This window comes from Alligator mississippiensis, chromosome 4, assembly GCF_030867095.1.
Source record: "Alligator mississippiensis isolate rAllMis1 chromosome 4, rAllMis1, whole genome shotgun sequence".
Classification (NCBI taxonomy): domain Eukaryota; kingdom Metazoa; phylum Chordata; order Crocodylia; family Alligatoridae; genus Alligator; species Alligator mississippiensis.
In genome coordinates this window covers 188,261,093-188,282,542 of record NC_081827.1, presented here as the reverse complement: position 1 = coordinate 188,282,542, position 21,450 = coordinate 188,261,093, and the positions used below count along the sequence as shown (strand labels likewise).

Here is a 21,450-nt window from a genome sequence, read left to right as displayed (position 1 = left end):
ATGATCCAGCCCTCAACAGTTCACCAAGTGTCCCTAAGTGGCCCTCCAGCCCAAATAATTGCCCACTCCGTGCTATATACATGTATCTATACACACACACAGATCCATGTCCTAGTGCAAGAACTGTCTAGTCACTCATTGTCATGATTCAAGCTGGCTGGTTATGCTATGCTAGAACAATGTTCATGTTCTATAAAGAAGCTGAGAAACACTACTTATATTACATATAAAAGGACTTGTCCAGCCCTACGTGGCCATAATCTGGATCTTCACAGAAAGACAATTTAATTGGGAGAATATTGGAAAACTCCATCTTAACTGTGGAGAACCCCACTGGGTAAATACAAATGCACTGTCGTGCAATGTATCTATGAGTACAGCTTTAGCAACATTATACAACAGCAGCTTTAAGAGAAACCTCTCCCCCCCCACCACACCTCCAATGTTCTATTATAAAGTTGATACTCACTCTTTTCCATGTCATGCTTCTCTTTAGTTTTGAAGTGCTGCACGAATCCCATTTCTTCCATCAGACTACGACTTTCTCTAGAATCTCCAGATGCCAAACTGTCATCAAGGCAGATACCAATCTTCTTACAGATAAGGTCTTCTGTGGCTATTATGGCTTTTACTGTTTCCATAAATGATTTCAAAAGTCGCTGGTAGGAGTCTTGCATTTTTTGCCTAAAATACAATATATTGCAAAATAGAACATGCTTACATTAGCTATGCTCAAAGGGTCATGTTCTAACAAGTTAAATTCAAGGCCTCTTTGCAGGATTGAAAGATAGTGTCATGGCATGTATTTTGCCATGTTCTGAGGTTTACCAACACAAATTCACGTGAATCGAAGAAATACAAAATATTTTCCTAAGGGTGGCCATAGTCAAAGCCTTTACAGCCCAATTTGACCATGTGTGTCACAAGCTTTCAAATGTGGAATAGCTGTTTGGATGTTTATACACTGTGGTGCTACCTGAGACATCATAAGACAGTTGTGAGCTACACTGTATAATGTTTAAGAGTCAGTCAATGTTTTATAGGGCAATAACTCAAAACAACTTCAAAATCTGGCAAATTAAAATTAAGAAAGTATAAGCATAAAAACAAATTCCAGCAACTTTCAAACATTACTTATACTAAGTTTAGGACCCTAAATTAAACTCACCTGTACTGATGCACAATTATTACCAACACCGTGTGTTTGTAAATGTCAAAGAAATCAACTGTTTGACATTTTCTACTGAAATGTAAATGTACAGAAGCTGTACACAATGCTTCCAAGGATTACTATAACATACAGTACACTTATTCTTATATTAATTACCAATATGACTTCTCTACAATGTCCTAAGAATACTTCAGTGTAACCAGATGTAAACTGTAAGTGGTAAGAATCGATATTGCTCCTCTACATAAAGCCAGAAAACCTTAACTTTTGCTTTTCAAACTCTGAGCTGATCTGTATGTCTATAAAGTATTAATATCACAGCTAATAAAATTGGTGGCACAATGCCAGTTGACATTTTCAAGGTTCCCAAGACTAACATTTTAGCAGAAAAAAAATAAGATGGTCTAAGCCACATAGGTTTATTGGGCAATTAGGAAACCGGCCAATATCCCAGTGGTCAGACAATCCTGCGAGTGCATCCGTCAGCTGTTGGCAAAAGCCCTCCTCTCTTCTGAAGGAGTGAAGTAACTGCTGGCAGAGACAAGGATTTTGCTGCCATAGGAGAGCAGTAAGAGCTGTAAGAGGCCCAAGTGCTCTTGATAAGGAACCTTGGAGCATGCAGCAGACTGTTTAGTGCACAACATGCATAAAGCTTAAGGAGTTGTCAGGTAAAGCATGAGCTACCTTTAATACAGAAAGCAAGCAGTGTCTTTAACATAGAAATCAACAGGATTCAGCAAATGGCTGCTCACAATACCCTGGGCAACTTAAATAGCTTAGCACAGTATAAATGCCTGGATATGCTTAAAAGAGAATGGCAATATTGTCATTTCCCTATGTTTAGTTTAATTTGACATAGTTGCTTTTCTTTTATGAAAACCCAGATATAAAAACACTACTCACTATATGTCCCAAGATGTACTAACCTTTCATTCTGAGATAGGTCAATATCAGATCTCAACATAGCTACTAAGTTCTCTCCTTCCTGGTTCTCTCTGTCCCGCCGCCATAGGAGAGTCTCCAGCTCAGAGTTAGTTTCCTCAGTCTCGTTACTCAAAGACTGCACCTTTTTTTCTAACTATGGAAAATGTAACAGTGATGTAAGAGACAGAAAGCCAGTCATTTTCACCAAACAAGTAAAGTTTTACCAAGTGAGCTTATACTGAATCACAGTTTACAAAAAACAAACAGAAAGTAGCAATCTATTAAGTCACAAACAACTCTGGAGATTGGGTTCCAATTACAAGTGTCCAATACCACTGGAATCAAAAGGAGCGCAGAAAGACTTGTCACAACCAAATTAAGTAGTGCCCATGTCACAAACAAGTAAAACCATTCAAAACAGTTTTTTTCTACACTAGGTTAACTAAGGGTTAACAATAATGATAGTAACCGCTTTTTTTTTGCTGCGCATGTCAAAAAGAGATTTATAACTGCGACACTAACTAGAAATGAAACAGCCTTCTGTGCTGTACATAAATCATTATAACTGGTCAGAGAAAACAGGGAGTAACCCTGTGAGATAACACCCTAGCGAAGACCGCTAGATAATTGGCGATTCTAATTAAATTTATGACGTGGTGAAAAGCAATTGGCTATTACACAAATAAAACCCGTCTTCACTTCCATGAAGAACGGGAGACCTCCGCACACACACCTGAAAAACCTCTGAACGTATGCGTGAGAATAACTGACAAATTGATCGCTTGTCAGTCTCCCCCATCTCGACCTTATCAGACATAAATCAACGACCTGCCAGCCCGATTTTTTCTCCGTTTATCTGCCTGACCAAAGAACTTTTATGCAGACCGACCTTCGAACCTTAAGCTGTAACTAACCAAGTATCTCTGACCTCTGTTATTCACCACCTTGACGGCGTGAGTAAATAATCTTGCTTTGCAACCGATAAGCGTCCGCCTAATTAATTCCACTCCAAGCGTCACAAGTACCCCCCGCCTGAGGGCCTTCTAAGGCCCCAGACCCTTAACTGCCCGGGTGGGAGTCAGGGACAGCTGCTGGCCGGCTGCCCTGGGTCCCAACAAGACTAAAAAGTGGTACGTATCCTTTTTGCCATTTCTAGTTTGTTTTTTAAAGACACCATTACATGTACATGCATAGTCCCAGGACACTGAAGTAAATGTTGGCAAGGTTTTATGCAAAACATCCGAATGTCACTCTTCATTAACTTTTGCATTTGTTTTGTTCCATTCATGCTTCAAGTATAGAAGTTAATGCTCTTTCAGAGTTAGCTGGTGAAGTGCACAATCCTCAACAGTGAAATGATTCAACCAGAAGATATATCATCCAACCATCTTCCATTCTTTAGGCGTGAAAACCTTTTTGTCTACAAGGCATCATTTCTTCTTTGTCTGTTCAGTTCACTTCATTATGTTGTTCTTTATAAAACAAACAGCATTGTTTTCAACTCCACACAAAATCCAGAACATTATCTGCATTAATAATGTTCCAGCTGATCACCTGAACAGAATATAACTATGGCAACAACTCTGCATCAATGCAAATCAAGTATTTAACTGAACTGGGGGAGGGCAGGAAAAAAAGTATTCCATTACTCTGCCAATATTCTGCCAGATTATTCATTAAACACTGCATAAACAACATGAAATACTAACACATCTCTTTCAGTAAAGGAAGTTCTTGAAGTTACTTTCCAGCCAGAAAAACAAGTTTCATAGCAGGAACGTTTTGAAATACTATTTCTATATTTTCATCCACAAGATTAGAATAATCTCCTGAATCATTAGAAAGCAGCACCACAACTAAACTTGTATTTCATTCTTTTTCATTTCTAATCCTGACAACTCAGTTTCACTTTTAAACCAAATAAACCAAACTTACAAACCAAATAATTTACACTGCATTTAACTGGACAATTTAGGCACCTCAACATACACAGCCTGCTACTGTCTTCTAAAGCTTGGGGCTGGGGAAAGGGTCTTGATTATATTTAGAATCATAGAAAATTAGGGTTAGAAGGGACTTAAAGAGGTTATCTAGTCCACCCCTCTGCTCAAAGCAGGACCATCTCCAACTAGATCAACCCAAGCTGAAAGCTTCTCTGCAGGAGTCTTCCAAATGACCATGGTTAATCTATAAATCAGGCTTGGATCCATGATCCCTGACTCCCCTATCCCATGAACAGGTGTGGATAACTACCATGGCAACTGCTCAAGATTTCCACACATGCTTCCCTTCAATGCACAGAAACAAGAGAATTAGTACAAAGTCTAAACATCCAGTATTTTGATTTCATAATGTCACTGAAGTTTGAGATTCAGACCTCAGTCACGATCCTTTCAAAACTTACAGTGTCAAATGGATGCCTTTTACTACACTGACTGCAAAGCTACCAAGGAAAATTTGCAACATGAACTAAAAAAAGAATATAGAATATGTAGCAGACAATGATTTTAAGATTCAAAACAGCAGCCTTGATGCTCCCCTATAAAGGCACATGAAGGGGGTATGAACCTTCTTCCATTATACCCCTCAAAAAATTCATAAAATCTTATTTGCCAAGGGCTCCCCCGACGCATCTAAATCCATTCTAAACCTCATGTATCTTGCCTGCAAGAAACAGAGGGCAGCAAAGTAAGCTATTTTAAAAGAAACAAACTCAGCAAGATGATCACCAGCTGCCAACACCCCCCAGCACGTGTACTGTCACACTCCTTTCCCTGTAACAGGGAACCCCCTTTGTACACTCCCTTTCTGGACACTGATATAACAGAAGCCTTTTCTTGTCTGCCTTTTGTGCATTTCTTTTTTCCTTCTAAGTATTGGCAGAGACCTAGCGCACACACTGCATGAGTGTAGCAAGGCTTGGAGCAAGCCAGAAAGCTGAAGTGGCTTTCTGTAGGAGAAACCTACAAACTACATCTACATATCAGGTGAGCCAAGTGTCACTAAAGAAAACAAAAGAACTAAATTATCCACTTCAGAGCAAAGCCTGTAATACAAGAAAAGCCAAGATACATTGAAAGCATGACTGTAAATATATCCTGGTGAACACAATCCCCTTTTGATTAAGACCTATATCCCAAAGCAAACTTCCCACATCTGTCTAAAGTTTTATGCTAAATCAGTCTACATGGCTACATCTAACCTAACTCACTTACTGTCCCCAGTGGCCTTTGATCTTCGCTACCTCACACTGCATTTTTATTTATTTCTCACAATGCGTTTTATATTTTGTGTGTCTCATCTTTGGCCTGGCATTCTGTATTTTATGTTTTATACCTTTTAACGAATGTATTTTTTAGAGTAAGTCATACCTTGTATTACTAAAATTATTATTATAAGAATGCATTGGAATTGTAATCACTGGAATTGTACTGCTGTATTGGGCTGGTCCCCTGAGTAAAATGTGAGTATGGATGAATCAGTAGATAACTGAATGACAAAGCAAGAGCTTCTGGCTGTTAATTGACAATAGCCTAGCCAGAGGAACTTACCATTACAAAACTCTATTCTACAAGCCATTTTAAGCTAATCAAGCCACCTGGAACCTGCAAGGACACAGCCATTGTGTCAATCTAGTCAAGGGTAGACTCCCAAAATTGCACCAATCAGTCAGAACCCCCAGTGACCATGACTGACAACTGTCATGCACTACTCAACACCCACGTGGTACAGCAACCTACGAACTGGGCAGCCAAGATGATGCTGGGGGATCACAGAAGTCTGCCAGAAAGGGATAAAAGCCAATAAAGAGTGACCCTCAGTGGTGTCCCCCTCATCCAGCACCCAACCTATCGAGACAGAAGGACAAGTAGGCAACCCTCTTCTGGAGAAGACATCACCTTGGAGGAAGCTGACCATCAACAGCAGATTCCAGGGCCCTGGACCAGGATAAACCAATATCGGTGCTACACTACTACAGCAGCAATTGCATGTGCGAGTATGCGTATGTGTGTGTGTCAGTGTGTGTTAAGGTAGTTAGTACCCATCATAACTCAAAGTTTGCATTTCTGATTTTATTGGTAACTTCACATCTTGTACAATAAATTAGAATTTACTATGATCCTGAGTTGGTCCTTTGTAGCCAACATTCCTATAGCCCTTACTTCCATGCAAACACTCCTGTGTTTGTTTTTTGTGAGATTTTTGTTGTATTTCACCAGATGCCAGAATATCATTAGCTATAATATAATCTAAAGAGATTTTTAAAAGTCACTAAAAAGTCAATAAAAAAGTCACATGAATTCATTTTTACAGAAGTCATGGCCACACTGAACCAGAGCACTGTACTTTAGTGGCTGGAGAAAACATTCCTCATAGCATACTGACTAACAGAAGCAGCCCATGATACCTTGAGAACTAGTTAAAATAAACCCATCAGTATACAATAGAGTGACAGACCCTATCCATACATACAAATATGGAAAGTTAGTTTTAAAACATTAGGCAACAAAAGGACAATTAAAATCTAAATCTAAACATTTTCAAATTTACCTGGATTATTTTATTTGTCTTTTCTTGGAGCTGTACTGATAATGCCTCTATCTCTTTTCTGCAAAGGGCCCAGGCCTCTTCTGCTTCTTGTACTAGCACATCATCTTTGTTATGCAAGGCAGCCTTCTTTTCAGCTTCAAATTCCTCCTGCATAAAATTTTTAAAAAAGACATTTGTAAAAAGAACACTAGACAAACTACAAAAAACTAATTTATACAAATACGATTCCAATTTAACAAGAAATATATCACTCTGAAGAGCATTTAAGATGATGAAGGGACTATCTGGAGATGCCAAAAAGACATTTCCTGTACTGTTCTCAAACTTATGTAACTTTGTATTTTCAAAAGCATAGATACTTCACCAAGTTCTCTGTTAAGATGCAAGACATAGTAACAGCATTAAAAGAGTGCAGGTGGGCATGCCAGCCTGGAAGGGCTGCAGTCTGCAAGGTTTCAGGGGAACGGGAGTAGGGCAGTCAAGCAGAGGGCACCACGCACACACATATGCACATGGCAACCAGCCAGCCTGGAGACCAACTCCCACAGGTAAGCTGGGGGAGGGGGAATTAAGACCCCCAATAGAGTGGGAGGGAGTTAGGCAGGGCTGGTGCCCAGCCAAGCAGTGCATAGGGCTTGGGGCCCAGGGCCGCAATGTATGGCTGCAGGGCCCCAGCAGGGAGCGAGACTGGGGGGTGGGGCTGGGTCCCTGCTGCTGCGTGCACTCCTGGGGGGGGGGGGGGGGGGGGCGCGCACGCGCGGCATGGGTGCAGGTGGGGCCAGGGGCAGGCCGCACACTGCGAGTTTAGGGTTTTGGCTTGCTGCCCTCCCCCAGGGCCTCCGCCAGCCAGCATGCGCAACCCAGTACTGCAGGGTACAGTGCAGCCATGCAGAAAAGCTGCTTGCCACCATGAACTCTGCACTGCCCTGGCGACATCCCATGCGTGCAACCCTGTGCCGTGGCCCCCACTCACACAGGTGAAGTGTCAGCAGGCCACTGTGGTGCTTGCAGCAGCAAGCAGCTTTCTTGTATGGCCATGCTGTGCCCTGCAACACCAGGTTACACACGCTGGGCTGCGTAAGCCCCAGGGGAGGGCAGCAGCATGGGAGCCCAAGCACACAGCCTGCGCCTGCGTCATGCACAGATGTGGGGAGGGCACAGGTCCTCCTGCCCCCTGGGAGCATGCGCAGCAGCAGGGAGCTGGCCCCACCTGCCCAAGCCTGCAGCAGGAGGGAGCCAGGCTCTACTCCACTGCAATAGCTGCCCCCTCCTGCCAGGGGCAGGGGGGGTGCAGACCCAGGTTCTTGGTCCCATAGCCCTGGCAGCTGGGGGCAAGAGGCACTAACAAGGCTGTGAGGGGAGGGGCGCCAGCAGGGCCAGGGGATTGTGGGGGGGGGGCTTTACATTTTAATAATGGATTTGGGGGGTTTTAATGAGAGAATCTGCAATTTTTTTATGAGAGAATTTGTGATTTTTTATCAGGAAAAGCCAGGATCCCTGTTGATTACATAGAAAAGTAACATTAGGAGCATATGTGTATTTTTAACTTCCAATTTCTTAGACCCAGATAACAAACCAGCAAACTAGCCTGTAGACTAATTTAGGAGATGGAAAAGATCACATATCAGCAACTCCAATTACTACAGCTTTATGATATAAAATAGAAAAAGAAAAAAGTTGCACAATACTTGTTCAATCGCAGAAAGATGATCAGCCAACACACAGTTTGGCATTTATGCTAGGGTACATGTTAGTTAGATCCTACCTTTAGCTGTGTAATCTGCTGTTCCAGTAATACCTCTGATTGACACTTCAGCAGTTCAATCTCCTCCTGGAACTGAAGCTGCTGTTTCATTTTTGCCTCCTCAAACTGAGCTAGGAGAGCTGTCCTCACAGTTTGCACTTCAGAGGCAGAAGCAGAGGCATACATCTGCAAAAGAATTTTTAGACACAATGTTACCGTTGTGCTGTCCAGAGGAGGTTGGAAGAGAAATTAGTTAGCTCATCAGTTCAGTTATACTTCTGTAAGTGTCTTCCCTCCAAAACTCAAGAGCCAAATTCTCAGTTGGTACCAAATGCCATCTCGAGTGAAGAATACCAGATCTGATTTCTGGCAAGGTGGCAAAGTTACAGGGAAGTTGAAACAGTCTACTATTTCTTATCTTGAGGGTTGTTTGTCTTGTATTATAAGCCACTTCAAGCCTTTCTGGATAGGGTGGAATTCAAATCTAAACAACAACAACACATTATATTACAGTTAAATACATCCAACAAAGTGTATTTTGAAATGTTTTAATTAATGACTCCTTCGTACACATTAGTAGCCGTAGAGCGTATACTACAAGAATAATGAAGTCAGTCATTTGACACCTTCCTATACCATCTGTGCAAATCAGAACTGACTGATGCAAGAAATAATGAGGCTCGGTTATACTTCAATATTACCTCAAAAATATAACACCTATTTAGAAGCTTAAAATTAAAACGTGTTTTTAGTATTCATTAAAGAAGCTTGCTGACTTATTGAATTCTGTGCATATACCAGAAATAACAACAAATGTGGACAAAAGGCTATAGATAGCAAAGTTTGGGGTTTTTTTAAATGTCATTTGCCTAATTCCTATTTTTAAAAATTACATCTACTTAGTATCACAGAAAGTCAACTCAGCTCAAAACAGTCCACTTGTACTCAGTGCTGGACTTCAAGTCAATAGTTATTTTCCCTAAATAGACAATGCACCATTAAGTACTGACATCTTTATTAGATGTATATATTCAGCATAATGGAAGTTTTAAAAATAAATAAAAGTTAAGTGAAGGCACTTTAGGGCTGAAAAAATTCCCACATCCACTGGCATTATCAGTTAAGAAAAATAATATTTTATGATAACCATAAATTTACTTTCACGAACTTTAAAGTGTTTAAAACACAGCTACTTTGTCTCATTTCTTTACTGAAGCCTGCAAACCAAAATAACAGCCAGCTACGGAAATGGCTGTTTATTATAGTAATTAATAAAACTGAATCGGTTCTATTTTATTTTAAAAGATAATCATTTTAGTTTTGGGTGTGTTTGTAGTTCTGACCTCCTGTTCATGTTCATGCTGTACTTTTAGCTTTTTGAGCTCTTTCTTCAGCTGCTGGGAATATTCCTCTTTCTGTTTCTGAATTTCTGCAACATGGAGATCCTGAAGTTCCTGTAACGCCTTTTTATGATGTTCTTCCATAATCAGTACTTCTTCACGTAATGCATCCAAGGCTTTACGATTTTCTTCCTCCAACAAACATCTTTGATTTTGAAGAGCTGTGTTCAATTCTTCCTATAAAAATATTCATTAAAAAAAGACATTTTGTAACCAATTCATAAACCATATGCTGCCCTATACATTAAAAGTTCAATTCTCTGTATAGGGAGTTTTCAACTCGGATAAGTAAATATTAACTACCAAAATTTCCTCCTGAGACCTGAGAACATGCTCCAATTACCTTTGAGTTAATTTTTCAAAACTGTCTAGTAAGAAGGAATGACACCTGTGTAGGTCTTCTAGTTTCTTCTTACAAATGATAACTTTCCTCATCAGCACAATCCCCAGCCTCACAGTTCTTTACTCTCAGGGACTGTTTACACAGGTACAAGTAGGAAAGTTAGCCAGAATTAACTAAAGTGTTAAAGTGCACTAAATCATTCTGTGGTCATTATTTTGAATAAGCCTTTCTTAATTCAGTTTACCCAAATTCATTTTAAAATGACACTCATTCTGAATAACCATGTCTAATACATCTCAAACTAAATTTAAATTCACTTCTAGTTGATTTAGATTAGCTTTCTAAGTGCCCCAACATAGACAATCCCTCACAAGCACATTCTTAAACTTTAGGGAATTTTTTTAATTTTTTTTTTTTTTTTAACTATACAACACCCTGCTGCTTTACATTACCTTCCCTGAATCAAAGGTGAGGCAAACAGGAATCCACACCCAGCATTAGGAAAGCACTAAAGCAGAACAGGATTCTAATGAAATGATAATATAAAATAAAGGTGCTGCCCTGAAAAGTGCTTTTTTGACTCAGGGACTTAAACTAGCTTATCGATGTACTTACCTTGGGTGCAGTAAAAAAAGACTTCCCAATTTAGGCTCTACATAAACAAACCAAAGGATACCCTTTTGTGCCCTTACTTGGCGGAAAGAAAAATAATCAGGAGCATCTGCAGGGACTTAATTTCCTAGCAACAAGCCACTACCTTTTCTCTGGGACATAAATGATATAAGAGAAACAAAGAACCCTCAAACATACTTTGCAAGCTGGTATTTCAAAAGATTGGAACTGTAACGTTTTCTGTAGTTTGTTCCAATTAACAAAATTATACCAAACTAAAACTTGAAGGGTTTTTAAGATTTAAAAAAGATTCTGTAGGTCAACAATACAGTAGGTAATTTTGCATAATTTTGACAACATATTAAACACAACATAATAATTCAATGAAATACAATGGTGTTAGCTTCTAAAAATTCCCCATGCTTGAATTAAAATAATGAAATACAACTCGCTAAGAACAAAATGTTTTACTCTTCCCATATTAGAAATGAAACAAAGAAATTACTGTTTTATCATAGCTATCTCTCATGCCACCCCTCAATTTATTCAACATTGCCAAAGAAAATAAACAATATTCAAAATGTGCAATTTACATTTCTGGATGATGTACCAATAAAAAAAAAAAAAAAGTCAGATAATGGGGGAGGGAGACAGGGAAGAGACCCAAAAGGCAGCTATACTAGACTGTCCTTAAAAATTAATCAGGGCTTCCTCATTGGGCTGCAATGCCACTTTCAAAACTTTAAATCACGTATCATGATATTTAGCAATTGTAGAAACCTAATCTAGGTTTTTTGCAGATCTCATCTTGACATCCCCATTTCAAAATAGCAATTACAAAAATTACTTTATATAAAGCACCTGATTTTACTTCTCCAACATAATAGATTATATATGAACAGATAGATAATGTATTATCAGATGAAATACAACAGATGAAGAAAAAGCACAAGCTATTTTCTCATTCTCAAATGCTAGGACTTTTGTATTTTTTTTTCAGATGCAGTGCAAAAAAAAAAAAAAAAAAAAGGAAAGCTTCAGATTGGAAAGGTGAATGGCAATCAAACAGCAACACAAGTATGTACCACCTAACTTGGATACTCCTAGCAGTGTAGCTACAACAGCATGGAATTCAGTGGTGCAAAGTCAGCTGGACAAACTGGGTAATGACTCCTTAGCGGAGTTTTATGCTGTTGTAGCTACACTTAGGAGTACTGAAGCAAGCTTGAGTATGTCAAAATGAGCTACTGTCATGGAAGTGCCTTAAGTGCAGACATACCTTTAGAATGTAAACTTTAAAATTAATTACATTTAAATAAATTACATTTAAATTACATTTAAATTAATTTTAAAGTTTACATTTAAATGAGCTTCTAAATCCTCTTGTTTATAATGGAATAAATAATTATTTCTTCCATCACGATGGAATTTACTTACAGTTCTCACGGGCAAACAGAATTAAATACCTACAGAAAACACATTTAAAAATGAGTACTTTTCAGATAGTCAGACATCAGACAGGACTGTCTTATTGCATTATTCCTCTCACCCACCTTATGAACTTCTTCCAATTCAGCACCCATGGCTTTAAGTTTTTCTATATGAAGAGTAGCCAGTTCAATTTTCAGATTTTCATGGGAAAGGAGCAGCTCTTCAGAATGCTTTAATTTCAACCTCTCTTTCTCCTCAGCTAAGAGCACTTGATTCTCCTTATCCTTCTGATGCAGCTGTTCTCTGTGGTGCACCTGTAGTTCCTCAAGAATTTTCTTGTGCTCATCTCTTATGTTCTGAATTTCAGAAAGGTATGAAGACTCCAAAGAATCCAGATTAGACAAGTGTTTAGCCTCCAACTCATCAATTTGTGCTTGATGCTTTGTTTGCAGCTTAGCTACATGAGCTTCAAGCAGAGCCTGCTGTTTGCTTTGTAATGTAGATTTAAGGGCCTCAGTTTCAGTTTGGTGCTTTGTCTGCAGCTCAGCTGTGAGGGATAAAATCTGTTGCTTATGCTTCTCCTGTAATTGCTGACTTTGGAGTTCTAGCTCATTTATGTGCTTCCCCTTCAACTCCTGGAGGAGAATCTCTTGCTCTGTTGTAAATGTTTGAGTCATAGCTTTGTGTTCCTCGATAAATCTAAATTATTTCCAAGAAAATTTAAATTAAAACATTGTCAGTAATTCACAGATAAGATCCAAAGAATAAAAAAAAATAAGTAGGCAAAAAAAATTTAAGCCCAAAATATATTTTGATTATGAGACACTTCATAGCTTTTATCTCTAGACTAGCCAACTGCCCATCAAGAATGATGGGTGGGAGGGCGGGGCAACCAGGGGCAGAGGCCTGTGACTGCCCTGCCCAGCCCCCCCCCCCCCCCCCCCGGACCAGGCACGCTCCCCCTCCCCCTGCCGCTTCAGGACCAGGACCAGGTAGGCCCCCCCTCCCCTGCCACTTCAGGACCAGGACCAGGACCAGGAAGGTCACCCCCTATTTGCAGCCTGCAGGGAGCGTGTGTGGGGGGGGCCAGGGGCCCACATCCAACCCCCCCCCCGCCGCTTTGGGGCTAGACCTGCTCCCCCCTCCCATGGGGGGCCAGCAGGGATAGAGCCCAGTGTCTGGCCCTGCTATCCTTGCCCAGCCTTCCCCCCACAATTTGGGGCCAACCCTGTTCTCCCCGGTGGTTTGGGTCCAGGGCTGTTCCCCTCCCTCAGTGGCCCCGACCCCCATTCCTATTCACTGCCCCCCTTGCACCGCTGCCTCCTCCACAGAACAGGGCGGGGGGGAAGGGGGGGCTAGGCCAGCAGCTGGCCTGACCCCCCCCCCCCCCCCCCCGTCCCTACCATCATGGCAGCGCTCTACCACCTGCTGTCTGGAACGCTCTTGAAGCACTCTGGCTGCCAGACAGCCAATCAGAATGCGAATAAAGCACTACAGATGGACAGACTAAGGCTTTGATATATATAGAATTTCAAAATTCTGCACTGGTTCAAAATAATACAGAATATTATTTTAGAACAAAGCAGTATTTTATGTGAAGTGAAATGCGAGCTAAATGAGTCCGCTTATTTAGGTCACAGACATATGAACACACAATCCCAAGAAATACTCAATTCAGAAAAAATAAAGTTGTTAACATATGACTTTACCCTTAATCTGATAAAAATCTGCCCTAACCCAGGAAATTTTACTCTAGTTCCAGTGTAAGAAAAGCTATTTGTTGGTATTTTCCCTAAGGCCCTTATCTTCAAGACTCTTGATTTAAGTTTCCTTGCTTCAGAAACAAAAGAAGAAAACTCATTCATATAGTCACAACCTTAGTAGACAAATGCCCATGTTACATTAATCACCAAAGATTGAAAAATCCAAGCATTTAATAGCCAGTGGCAGAGACTTGAGAAAGTGTCCATAGAAGAAAACACAAGGGTGCATAAAAAAGTATATGGAAGTCAACATTGTTAATACATTATTAATATTTAAGAAACTATGATCTGTTAATCTGGATCAAGCCAGAGGTCTAGTTAAATCCACTAACTATTTATATTCCATTTATATAATTGTATTTTCATGCCTATTTATAGTCTGCTTCAGATTTTGAAATATGACACGCTACTGCAAGTACTGCTAGAAACCTCCAAACCCTGCTCCTGAAATAACATGGTCCCAAACAAATTCACTCTATTGCTAGCAAGAGCAGTGGAGGCACATTAAGGCAGCAACGTACACACTTTGTCATCTTGCACAAAACAAAGTTAGGGTCACTAAAAGGTGGCTTTCCCATCTGAAAGAATCTGTGGAAGGAATAGCTAGATGTTTCCATAAAATATACAAATAAAAAACTAAAGAACCTATTTATGCCTAAAAGTAATAGGATGATGATTCTTTTTTATATGAAGGCTGGGTTTGACACTATATTTATATGAAGTGACTTCTAGCAGTGGGACTTCATAGATAGTACTACTGCTCCTTGGTAAAGCACATTAATATATTTAAAGATCTGTTTATGCCATGCAGCTGCAAAATTATACTCATTTCTTACGTCTTCAAAAAGAGTGCTGGTTAAACAACTGAAAGAAAAATCTACTAATATTAAGTTGCTTACTTGTTCTGTGCTTCCGTAAGTTTAGCTGCACATTCCTCTTGAAGATCCAAAGTGGCTTTTTCCAACTCTTTTGCCATAAGTGCCTCAGCAGCTTGCAGTTCGCTGTCATACTCTGCCTGAGATTTATGAGTAGCCTGTTCATTTGCTAGGCTGTCCTCTAGCTGCCGCAAACTGTTCTGTTGCTCCTTTAGGGACTTCTCCAGTTCTACAATTCTAGCAGCCTGCTCATCTCGAAGGAGGTTCATTTCAGCTTCATGAAGTTCAAACTCCTTTTGTAAAGCAAGCCTCTCACATTCTGCTTTGTCTTCAAGCTCTCTACACATCAATGACAACTTCTCTTCTGTTTTTATCAGCAGCAGCTCACTTTCACACTTCCATTCTTCCTCCTTTTCTTTGTGTATCTGCTCCATTTTCTGGACCTTCTCTTTAGCTTTTTTTAATTCATTATTATGATCCTCCAAAAGTTTACATTTCACCTATGAATATTACATTACAAAAATGATAAAGCAATACTCTAAATAAAATCTTGCTATCAAACAAATATTGGAAATCAAGAACTACAGAAATATAGTGTAAATTAAATCATGTTATGGGAGGGTGGGAAGTACATTGTATTCCTTTTATATGTACATCAGATAAGTACTTATTTTGTATAACTGCGTAACAAGACAGTGGCCCCAAGTTTTTGTTTATTGCTTACAATGTAACGAATACTGATTATTTACATATGCGTTATGTGCTTAAACTACTTAAGCACAATAACTCTTCAACTCAGTTGTAGTATACCTAAAATAAATATCCCTCTCAAAATGATACCTGTACAGGCTCTTACTACGCAACTGTAACACCCTCATCATTCTGTAGTGACACAAGTGTGGAAAGCCACTCTAACTTTAATTTCGTTTCATCTAGGTTCAAAATCAGGGTGATTTAGCTCACATATACTGCTACAAGTTTAAGCAGATGTTACAGCTTAATAGCAGCTGCGTGGTCCTAAGCAGCAGCTACTCCTCCCCTTTTAAGGAGGCTGAAACCTACATTTGTCCATGCCCTTTTTAACATAATTGGATCACCAATTTTGCTGTTAAATGGAAAAATGGCTTCTAAAGTGAACATCCTAGATTCCATTTAGTTCAAGACTGCTATTAGAGGAATACAGTAATCTAAGAAACTAAGTAATGAGCCATAATGAAGTGCAAAAAGCTTAGTGAAGGCTGTTCCTGTGGTTAATGAGCATTTTTTAAACTGAGTTCCAGAAAGTGCATCAACTTTTTCAGTTTGGAGTCTATGCAGTTTAATGGAGACCAACATTGTACATTTCATTAACTACAGAAAATACACCAAGCTGGGAAAGACCGCCAGAACTTTGCAACACAGGATTGGAATTCAAAATCATCTTAATACACAGGAGAAATACTCTAAGATCAAGATGATTAAATTCAATAAATGCATGTGCAAAGTACTACACACTCAGGTAGGAAAAACTGAAAGTACAAAGGGTAGGGCAGAATATAAATTTTATAAATAAATAAAATGAGGAATAACAACTTGACAGGCAGCAACACTGCAGACAATGATCTAGGGGTCCTATATCATACAAATCAAAATACCGTTATAAAAAAGGCTATTTTCTCTCTGGAACATAACAAGAGTGTCATATGCAAGGAATGGGATGGTAGGGCTGTGTGAAATGGCTACGTTTTGTTTCAGGTTTCAGATTTGGCCATTTCGGAAGACAGCAATTCGTTTGGGATCACTGTTACGTTTCAATTTGGCTAAATCTGTTTTGGAGTTTCGATGCTGTTTCAGAGCTGATTTGGAGATTCGGATCTGCTGGGAAGAGGCAGGCACAGCCAGGTGGCTGCAGGTTCTCCTGAGGCTCCTCCAGCTGTGTCTGCCTCTGCCCCGGTGAGGGGAGCCACGGGAAAGCCCCCATGGCTGCCCTGCCCAACCTATCCCCCGCCCAGCCCCAGCCTCCCAGGGTGGCGCCTCCGAAACATTCCAAAACATTTCTGAAACATTTCAGATGGTTTTGTTTCATTTTGTAGATGTTTCAGAGTCTTCCGTTTCATTTTAGATTTGGTGTTTCGGGTGCCAAAACACCTCCGAAACGAAACACCTGCTGAAATTTTGCACAGCCCTAGTAATTATCCTGCTCTGCTTGATGAGGCCTTAGCTGGAATACTGTTAATAGTTTTAAGCACCAGACTTTCAAAAAGGTAGAGACAAACTAGAAAGAATCCAGAGAGGAGTAACAATAATGATAAAACATTTAGAAAACATGACTTAGGAAAAAAGGCTGAAGAAATATAGAGTTTGTCTAGCTCAGTGACACCAGGGCGCTGCAAGCTCCTTAAAACAGTGACACAGTGCCTGTTTCCTGTCAAAGGAGGTAAGCACTACCTCCTCCACGCACTAGGCACCCTACACCAGCCCAAGTGTCCTGGTAGCACTCCTACCAGCTCCAGAAGCCGGGGAGGAGCAGGGGAACATAGAGTTCAAATATATTAATTTAACCCTCCCAACAGCCCCTGTGCCAACTGCTTCTGTCCCCCAAAGAGCGTGGTCTGCCATGGGTGAATAGGTGAACAAGGAGCTATACTTTTTCATCCCAGCTCATTACCCCACTCTTCCCATAATCCCAGAGCTGGTGGGAGGGACCATAGGGAATGGTAACTCAGGGCACTGGCATTTAGGATCCAAGACAAGAAGCTGCAGTGGCAAAGGCTATGCTTACCCCTTCAGAGTCGAAGAAAGAGCAGGACACAGCAGTGTTCTGCCACCATCAGCTGGCACCAGCCTCTGCATCAACAACCACTAGCCTCTGCATCAACAACCACTGTCACCCTCTTTATACCTCCTGCAAGGGTTTAATAACCTGCCCCCAAGCTCCCCAATCTGCCCAGGCAAGCAGCCCCTAGCAGCCTTGAGCACCATGCACCACCACCTCTGCTATGTTCTCATGGGTGCCCTACCCACCATGCCACCCCATGAGAACCTTTTAAGGGTATGACAGGGTGAAAGAAGGTAAGCACTGTAGGAAATTAATTAGTCTTCAGATGGAGTGACACTGAAATCCAAAAAGTTATGGAGGGGGCTTTGAGTTTAAAAAGGCTTAGAACAGGAGTGGGCAAAATATGGCCCATGGGCCGGATCCGGCCTGCGGGGCCCTTAAAAAATGTAGAAAATTAGTATTTCTCTGCCCTTGGTTCCTGTCAAAAATGACAGGAACCAAGGGCAGGAGGACCCAAAGGAAGCCCAGTGGGCTCCCACAACAGCAGGGCCCGCCTGGCCCTGCCCCCCCAGCCTGGGAGCACATGGCTGCCCTGCGCTGGAACCTCAGGTAAGGGTGGGGGACCTCGGGCAGGGAAGGAGTGCGGGGGAGGGAAAAGGTGAGCGCGGGGGGGAGAAGCAGCCCCTCACCCGCCCCATGCCCGGCGCTGCAGCTGCTTGCAGCCCACATGGGACTGCCTGTGCCTGCTCTGGAGAGCCCCGCGGGGGCTGTGAGCACCTGCAGAAGGGAACAGTGGCCATGGGACGGGGGAGGGGCCGCTTCCCCCCACCCCTCCTGTGCTCCTTCCCTGCTCCTTCCTGGTACGGCAGAGAGAGGCCCCTAGCCCGCCCCATGGCCAGCACTCCCTGCTGCACCCGCTCGCAACTCCCACAGGGCTGTCCAGAGCAGGCATAGGCAGACCAAGGTGGGCTGCAAGCAGCTGCAGTGTGGGGCGCCGGCCATGGGGTGGGAAGGGGCTGCTTTTCCCCCTCTGCACTCAGCACCACCTTGTACCACAGCCCCACTGCCAGCCTGTGCCCCGTGCCAGCTCCAGGCTTGCCCATCGGGGCTGCACGTGGCGACAGCAGCTGTGGCTCCCCCCACCTGCCATGCCAGGCAGTGTTTGCCACCACCGCCTGTGGGCTGCCCAGCACACGAGCTCCGGGGCAGGTTATAAGCTGGTGCCGAGTATGGGGAAAAGCGGTCCCTCCCCCGCCCCGTGACCAGTGCCCCGCGCTGTAGCCACTTGCAGCCCGCGTGGGGCTGCCTGTGCCTGCTCCAGACAGCCCTGCGTGGGATGCAAGCACCTGCAGCAGGGAGCGCTGGCCATGAGGCGAGTGAGGGGCCGCTTTTCCCTGCGCTCAGCACCAGCTTCTTCCTTGCTGGCGAGCAGGGGGTCATCAGGGCTGTGCGCTGCCCTCTGCCTGTACTGCAGGGCTGGGGGGGTACCAGATGTGAGTGGGCGGGGAACCAGTGGGAGCACAGGGCCCGCACTGGTGTCCGGGGCCAGGGCCAGTGGGGCCCAGAGCTGGATGGCAGGAGCGCGGGGTCCCAGCTGGCAGCGGCTCTATGGAACCGGGACAGCTCTCTCCTCTCCCTGCTGGTGCAGCCCAGCCTGGCTCCACAGACCCCTGCCAGCCTGCACCCTGCTTTGGGCCCCACCAGTGCTGGCCCTGGGATATTGGTCCCAAGATGGTGACCAGGGGGCGGGACACCTGTCAAGGGGTGGGGCTACCCATGCGGCCCTCAACAGCCTGCCAAAACTGGGTAACTGGCCCTCCGCCAGACATAATTGCCCGCCCCTAGCTTAGAGCCACTGGTCTAGATAGCTAGAGAAGCTGGGGGAAGGGCAGAGGAACAACTTTTTTATAAAGAGGATAGTGACCATGTTTCCCTGGGAAACAAGAAATAGGACAAGAACAAGGAACAATGACTTCAAGTTGCAGCAAGGGAAGTTTAAGTTAGCTGTTAGGTGGAAAAAACTAACTAGGAGGGAAGTAAAGCAGTGGAAAAGGTTACCCAGAGAGATTGTGGAATCTCCATCCCTGGAGATTTTTAAACACATAGCTAGACAAAGCCCTGGCTGAAATGATATAGCTGGGGATGGTCCTGCTTTGGAGCAGAGGGTTGGACTGCACTAGGTGACCTCCTGAGGTCCCTTCCAACCCTAATTTTTTATGATTTTCTGATTCTAAAAAGAAATAAGATCAATTTGCAAAAAAGATTTAGTTTAAATATTAGAAAGGTAGGTGGAATGTCATTTTTCTCTAGAAGGACAGAGAGGGATTGGATCAGGACTTCTAGAGACATTGTAGAATCTCTTTCATTGGAGTTTTAAGAACAGGTTAGATGCGTCTCAGGGACAGTCTGGATACGTCGTCCTACCTCAATGCAAGGAATGGACTAAATAATTTCTTAAAAATAAATTTCTTCCTGCCCTACGTTTCTACAAAAGTAATCTTTACAATAAATAAACAAAGCAAAATTCCAATATCAAATTGGTGTGGTGCCTGAATTTTAGGTTTTAACTTGTTTAGGCTCTCCTCCTCTCGTACTTTAGGCTTATTATGCCAATTCAGAGTATATTCAACAGGTTCTCCCAGTGTTTCTGTAGATCAGATTTTTTCCTCAAAGCTAAAAGTAGTAATGTAATTCCAAATGTGTGATCCATGACTTAGACCTGAAGAACAAGGGTGTGAGCTCCTAGGTGATGTCGTAACATTAAGCCCTGTTTTTCACATACACTTCTAAAAAGAAATACGCTCAATTCGCAAAAAAGATTTTGTTTAAATATTAGAAAGGTAGGTGGAATGTCAGGTAGGTAAGTGTAGGTGAAGAACACCTATTAGAAAGGTAGGTGGAATGCCCTGTACTTCACTTACACAAGCACCACACATTTGTAGTTTTTTACCTCACTATGAAAACAACACAATGTTTTAGTTATACAATGTATAATTAAAGTGAAAGCTAAGACCCTCTGCAGACTAAGAATGTGTACTAACAAATCATTATTCCTAGTACCCATCCTAGCAGAATTTTTTATACAATATAACACTAAATGCTCTATGTTGTACCTTCTCCATCTCCTCTTTCATATGCATTTCATGCTGCATACCAATGTGTTTTAGTTCACTAATCTCTTTCTTTAAATGCTGTCTTTCTTCCTGCAGTTCTTCAATGTACTGCTTCTCAGACTGAAGGAGTGAGAGTTTCTCTCTGTGCTCTTTCTCCAGCACAGATATTCGTTCAGCCACCTCTGCTTCAACCTGTCGTGCTGCATCTTGAGCACTCTGCAAACGTAGCTTGGTTATTTCTAGATAAACAGTAAAAGAAGTTTTCAGTCTCAGTACATACAGTAGTCTCAGTAATTCCTTGTAAGAAAAGCTGAATGATGACAGTACCTTATTAAAACAATTCATATAAAGGTGTCCTGTCTGTAAAGCTAACAGGGAACACTCCTAAATTGTGCGTAAAAAAATCATCAACTATTATTGGTCTACTATACATCATCTCTGCAACTTATTACCACTTAGCATGTAAATAACAGTAAGAAATGGATCTAACATTTTAGAACACTGAAGCTTATGTTAGGACTTTCTCTACTGATATTAGTGGGAAACACCAGCCCCTTATTTAACTAAATATTTCCTATTCCTCCACAAGCCAACTTTTCTCTATTAGATACTGAAACAGATTTTCTGAAGTTTTCTTTCATCGCAGATGTATCCCTGAAAACCTTAAAACAATAATATATCTAATGACCTTGACAAACAGCCAATTAAACAAGCTTGATCGATAATACTCAACCAACTATACTCAGAGTGGAACATGGCTGTCTT

General features: G+C 41.9%; 1 protein-coding gene across 10 annotated transcripts in view; it reads right to left on the bottom strand.

Moving 5' to 3' along the window:
* Positions 1–21,450, bottom strand: part of PCNT (pericentrin) — a 132,723-nt gene that overhangs the window by 65,274 nt on the left and 45,999 nt on the right. For all 10 annotated transcript variants that reach the window (XM_059727198.1, XM_019492094.2, XM_019492095.2 and 7 more), the window contains 8 exons: positions 20,686–20,924; positions 14,839–15,314; positions 12,299–12,875; positions 9,734–9,967; positions 8,412–8,576; positions 6,647–6,793; positions 2,098–2,249; positions 470–684 (listed from right to left, as the gene is read on the bottom strand). In XM_059727198.1, the coding sequence (XP_059583181.1) occupies positions 470–684; positions 2,098–2,249; positions 6,647–6,793; positions 8,412–8,576; positions 9,734–9,967; positions 12,299–12,875; positions 14,839–15,314; positions 20,686–20,924 (2,205 nt within the window). The remainder of the gene's footprint in view (positions 1–469; positions 685–2,097; positions 2,250–6,646; positions 6,794–8,411; positions 8,577–9,733; positions 9,968–12,298; positions 12,876–14,838; positions 15,315–20,685; positions 20,925–21,450) is intronic.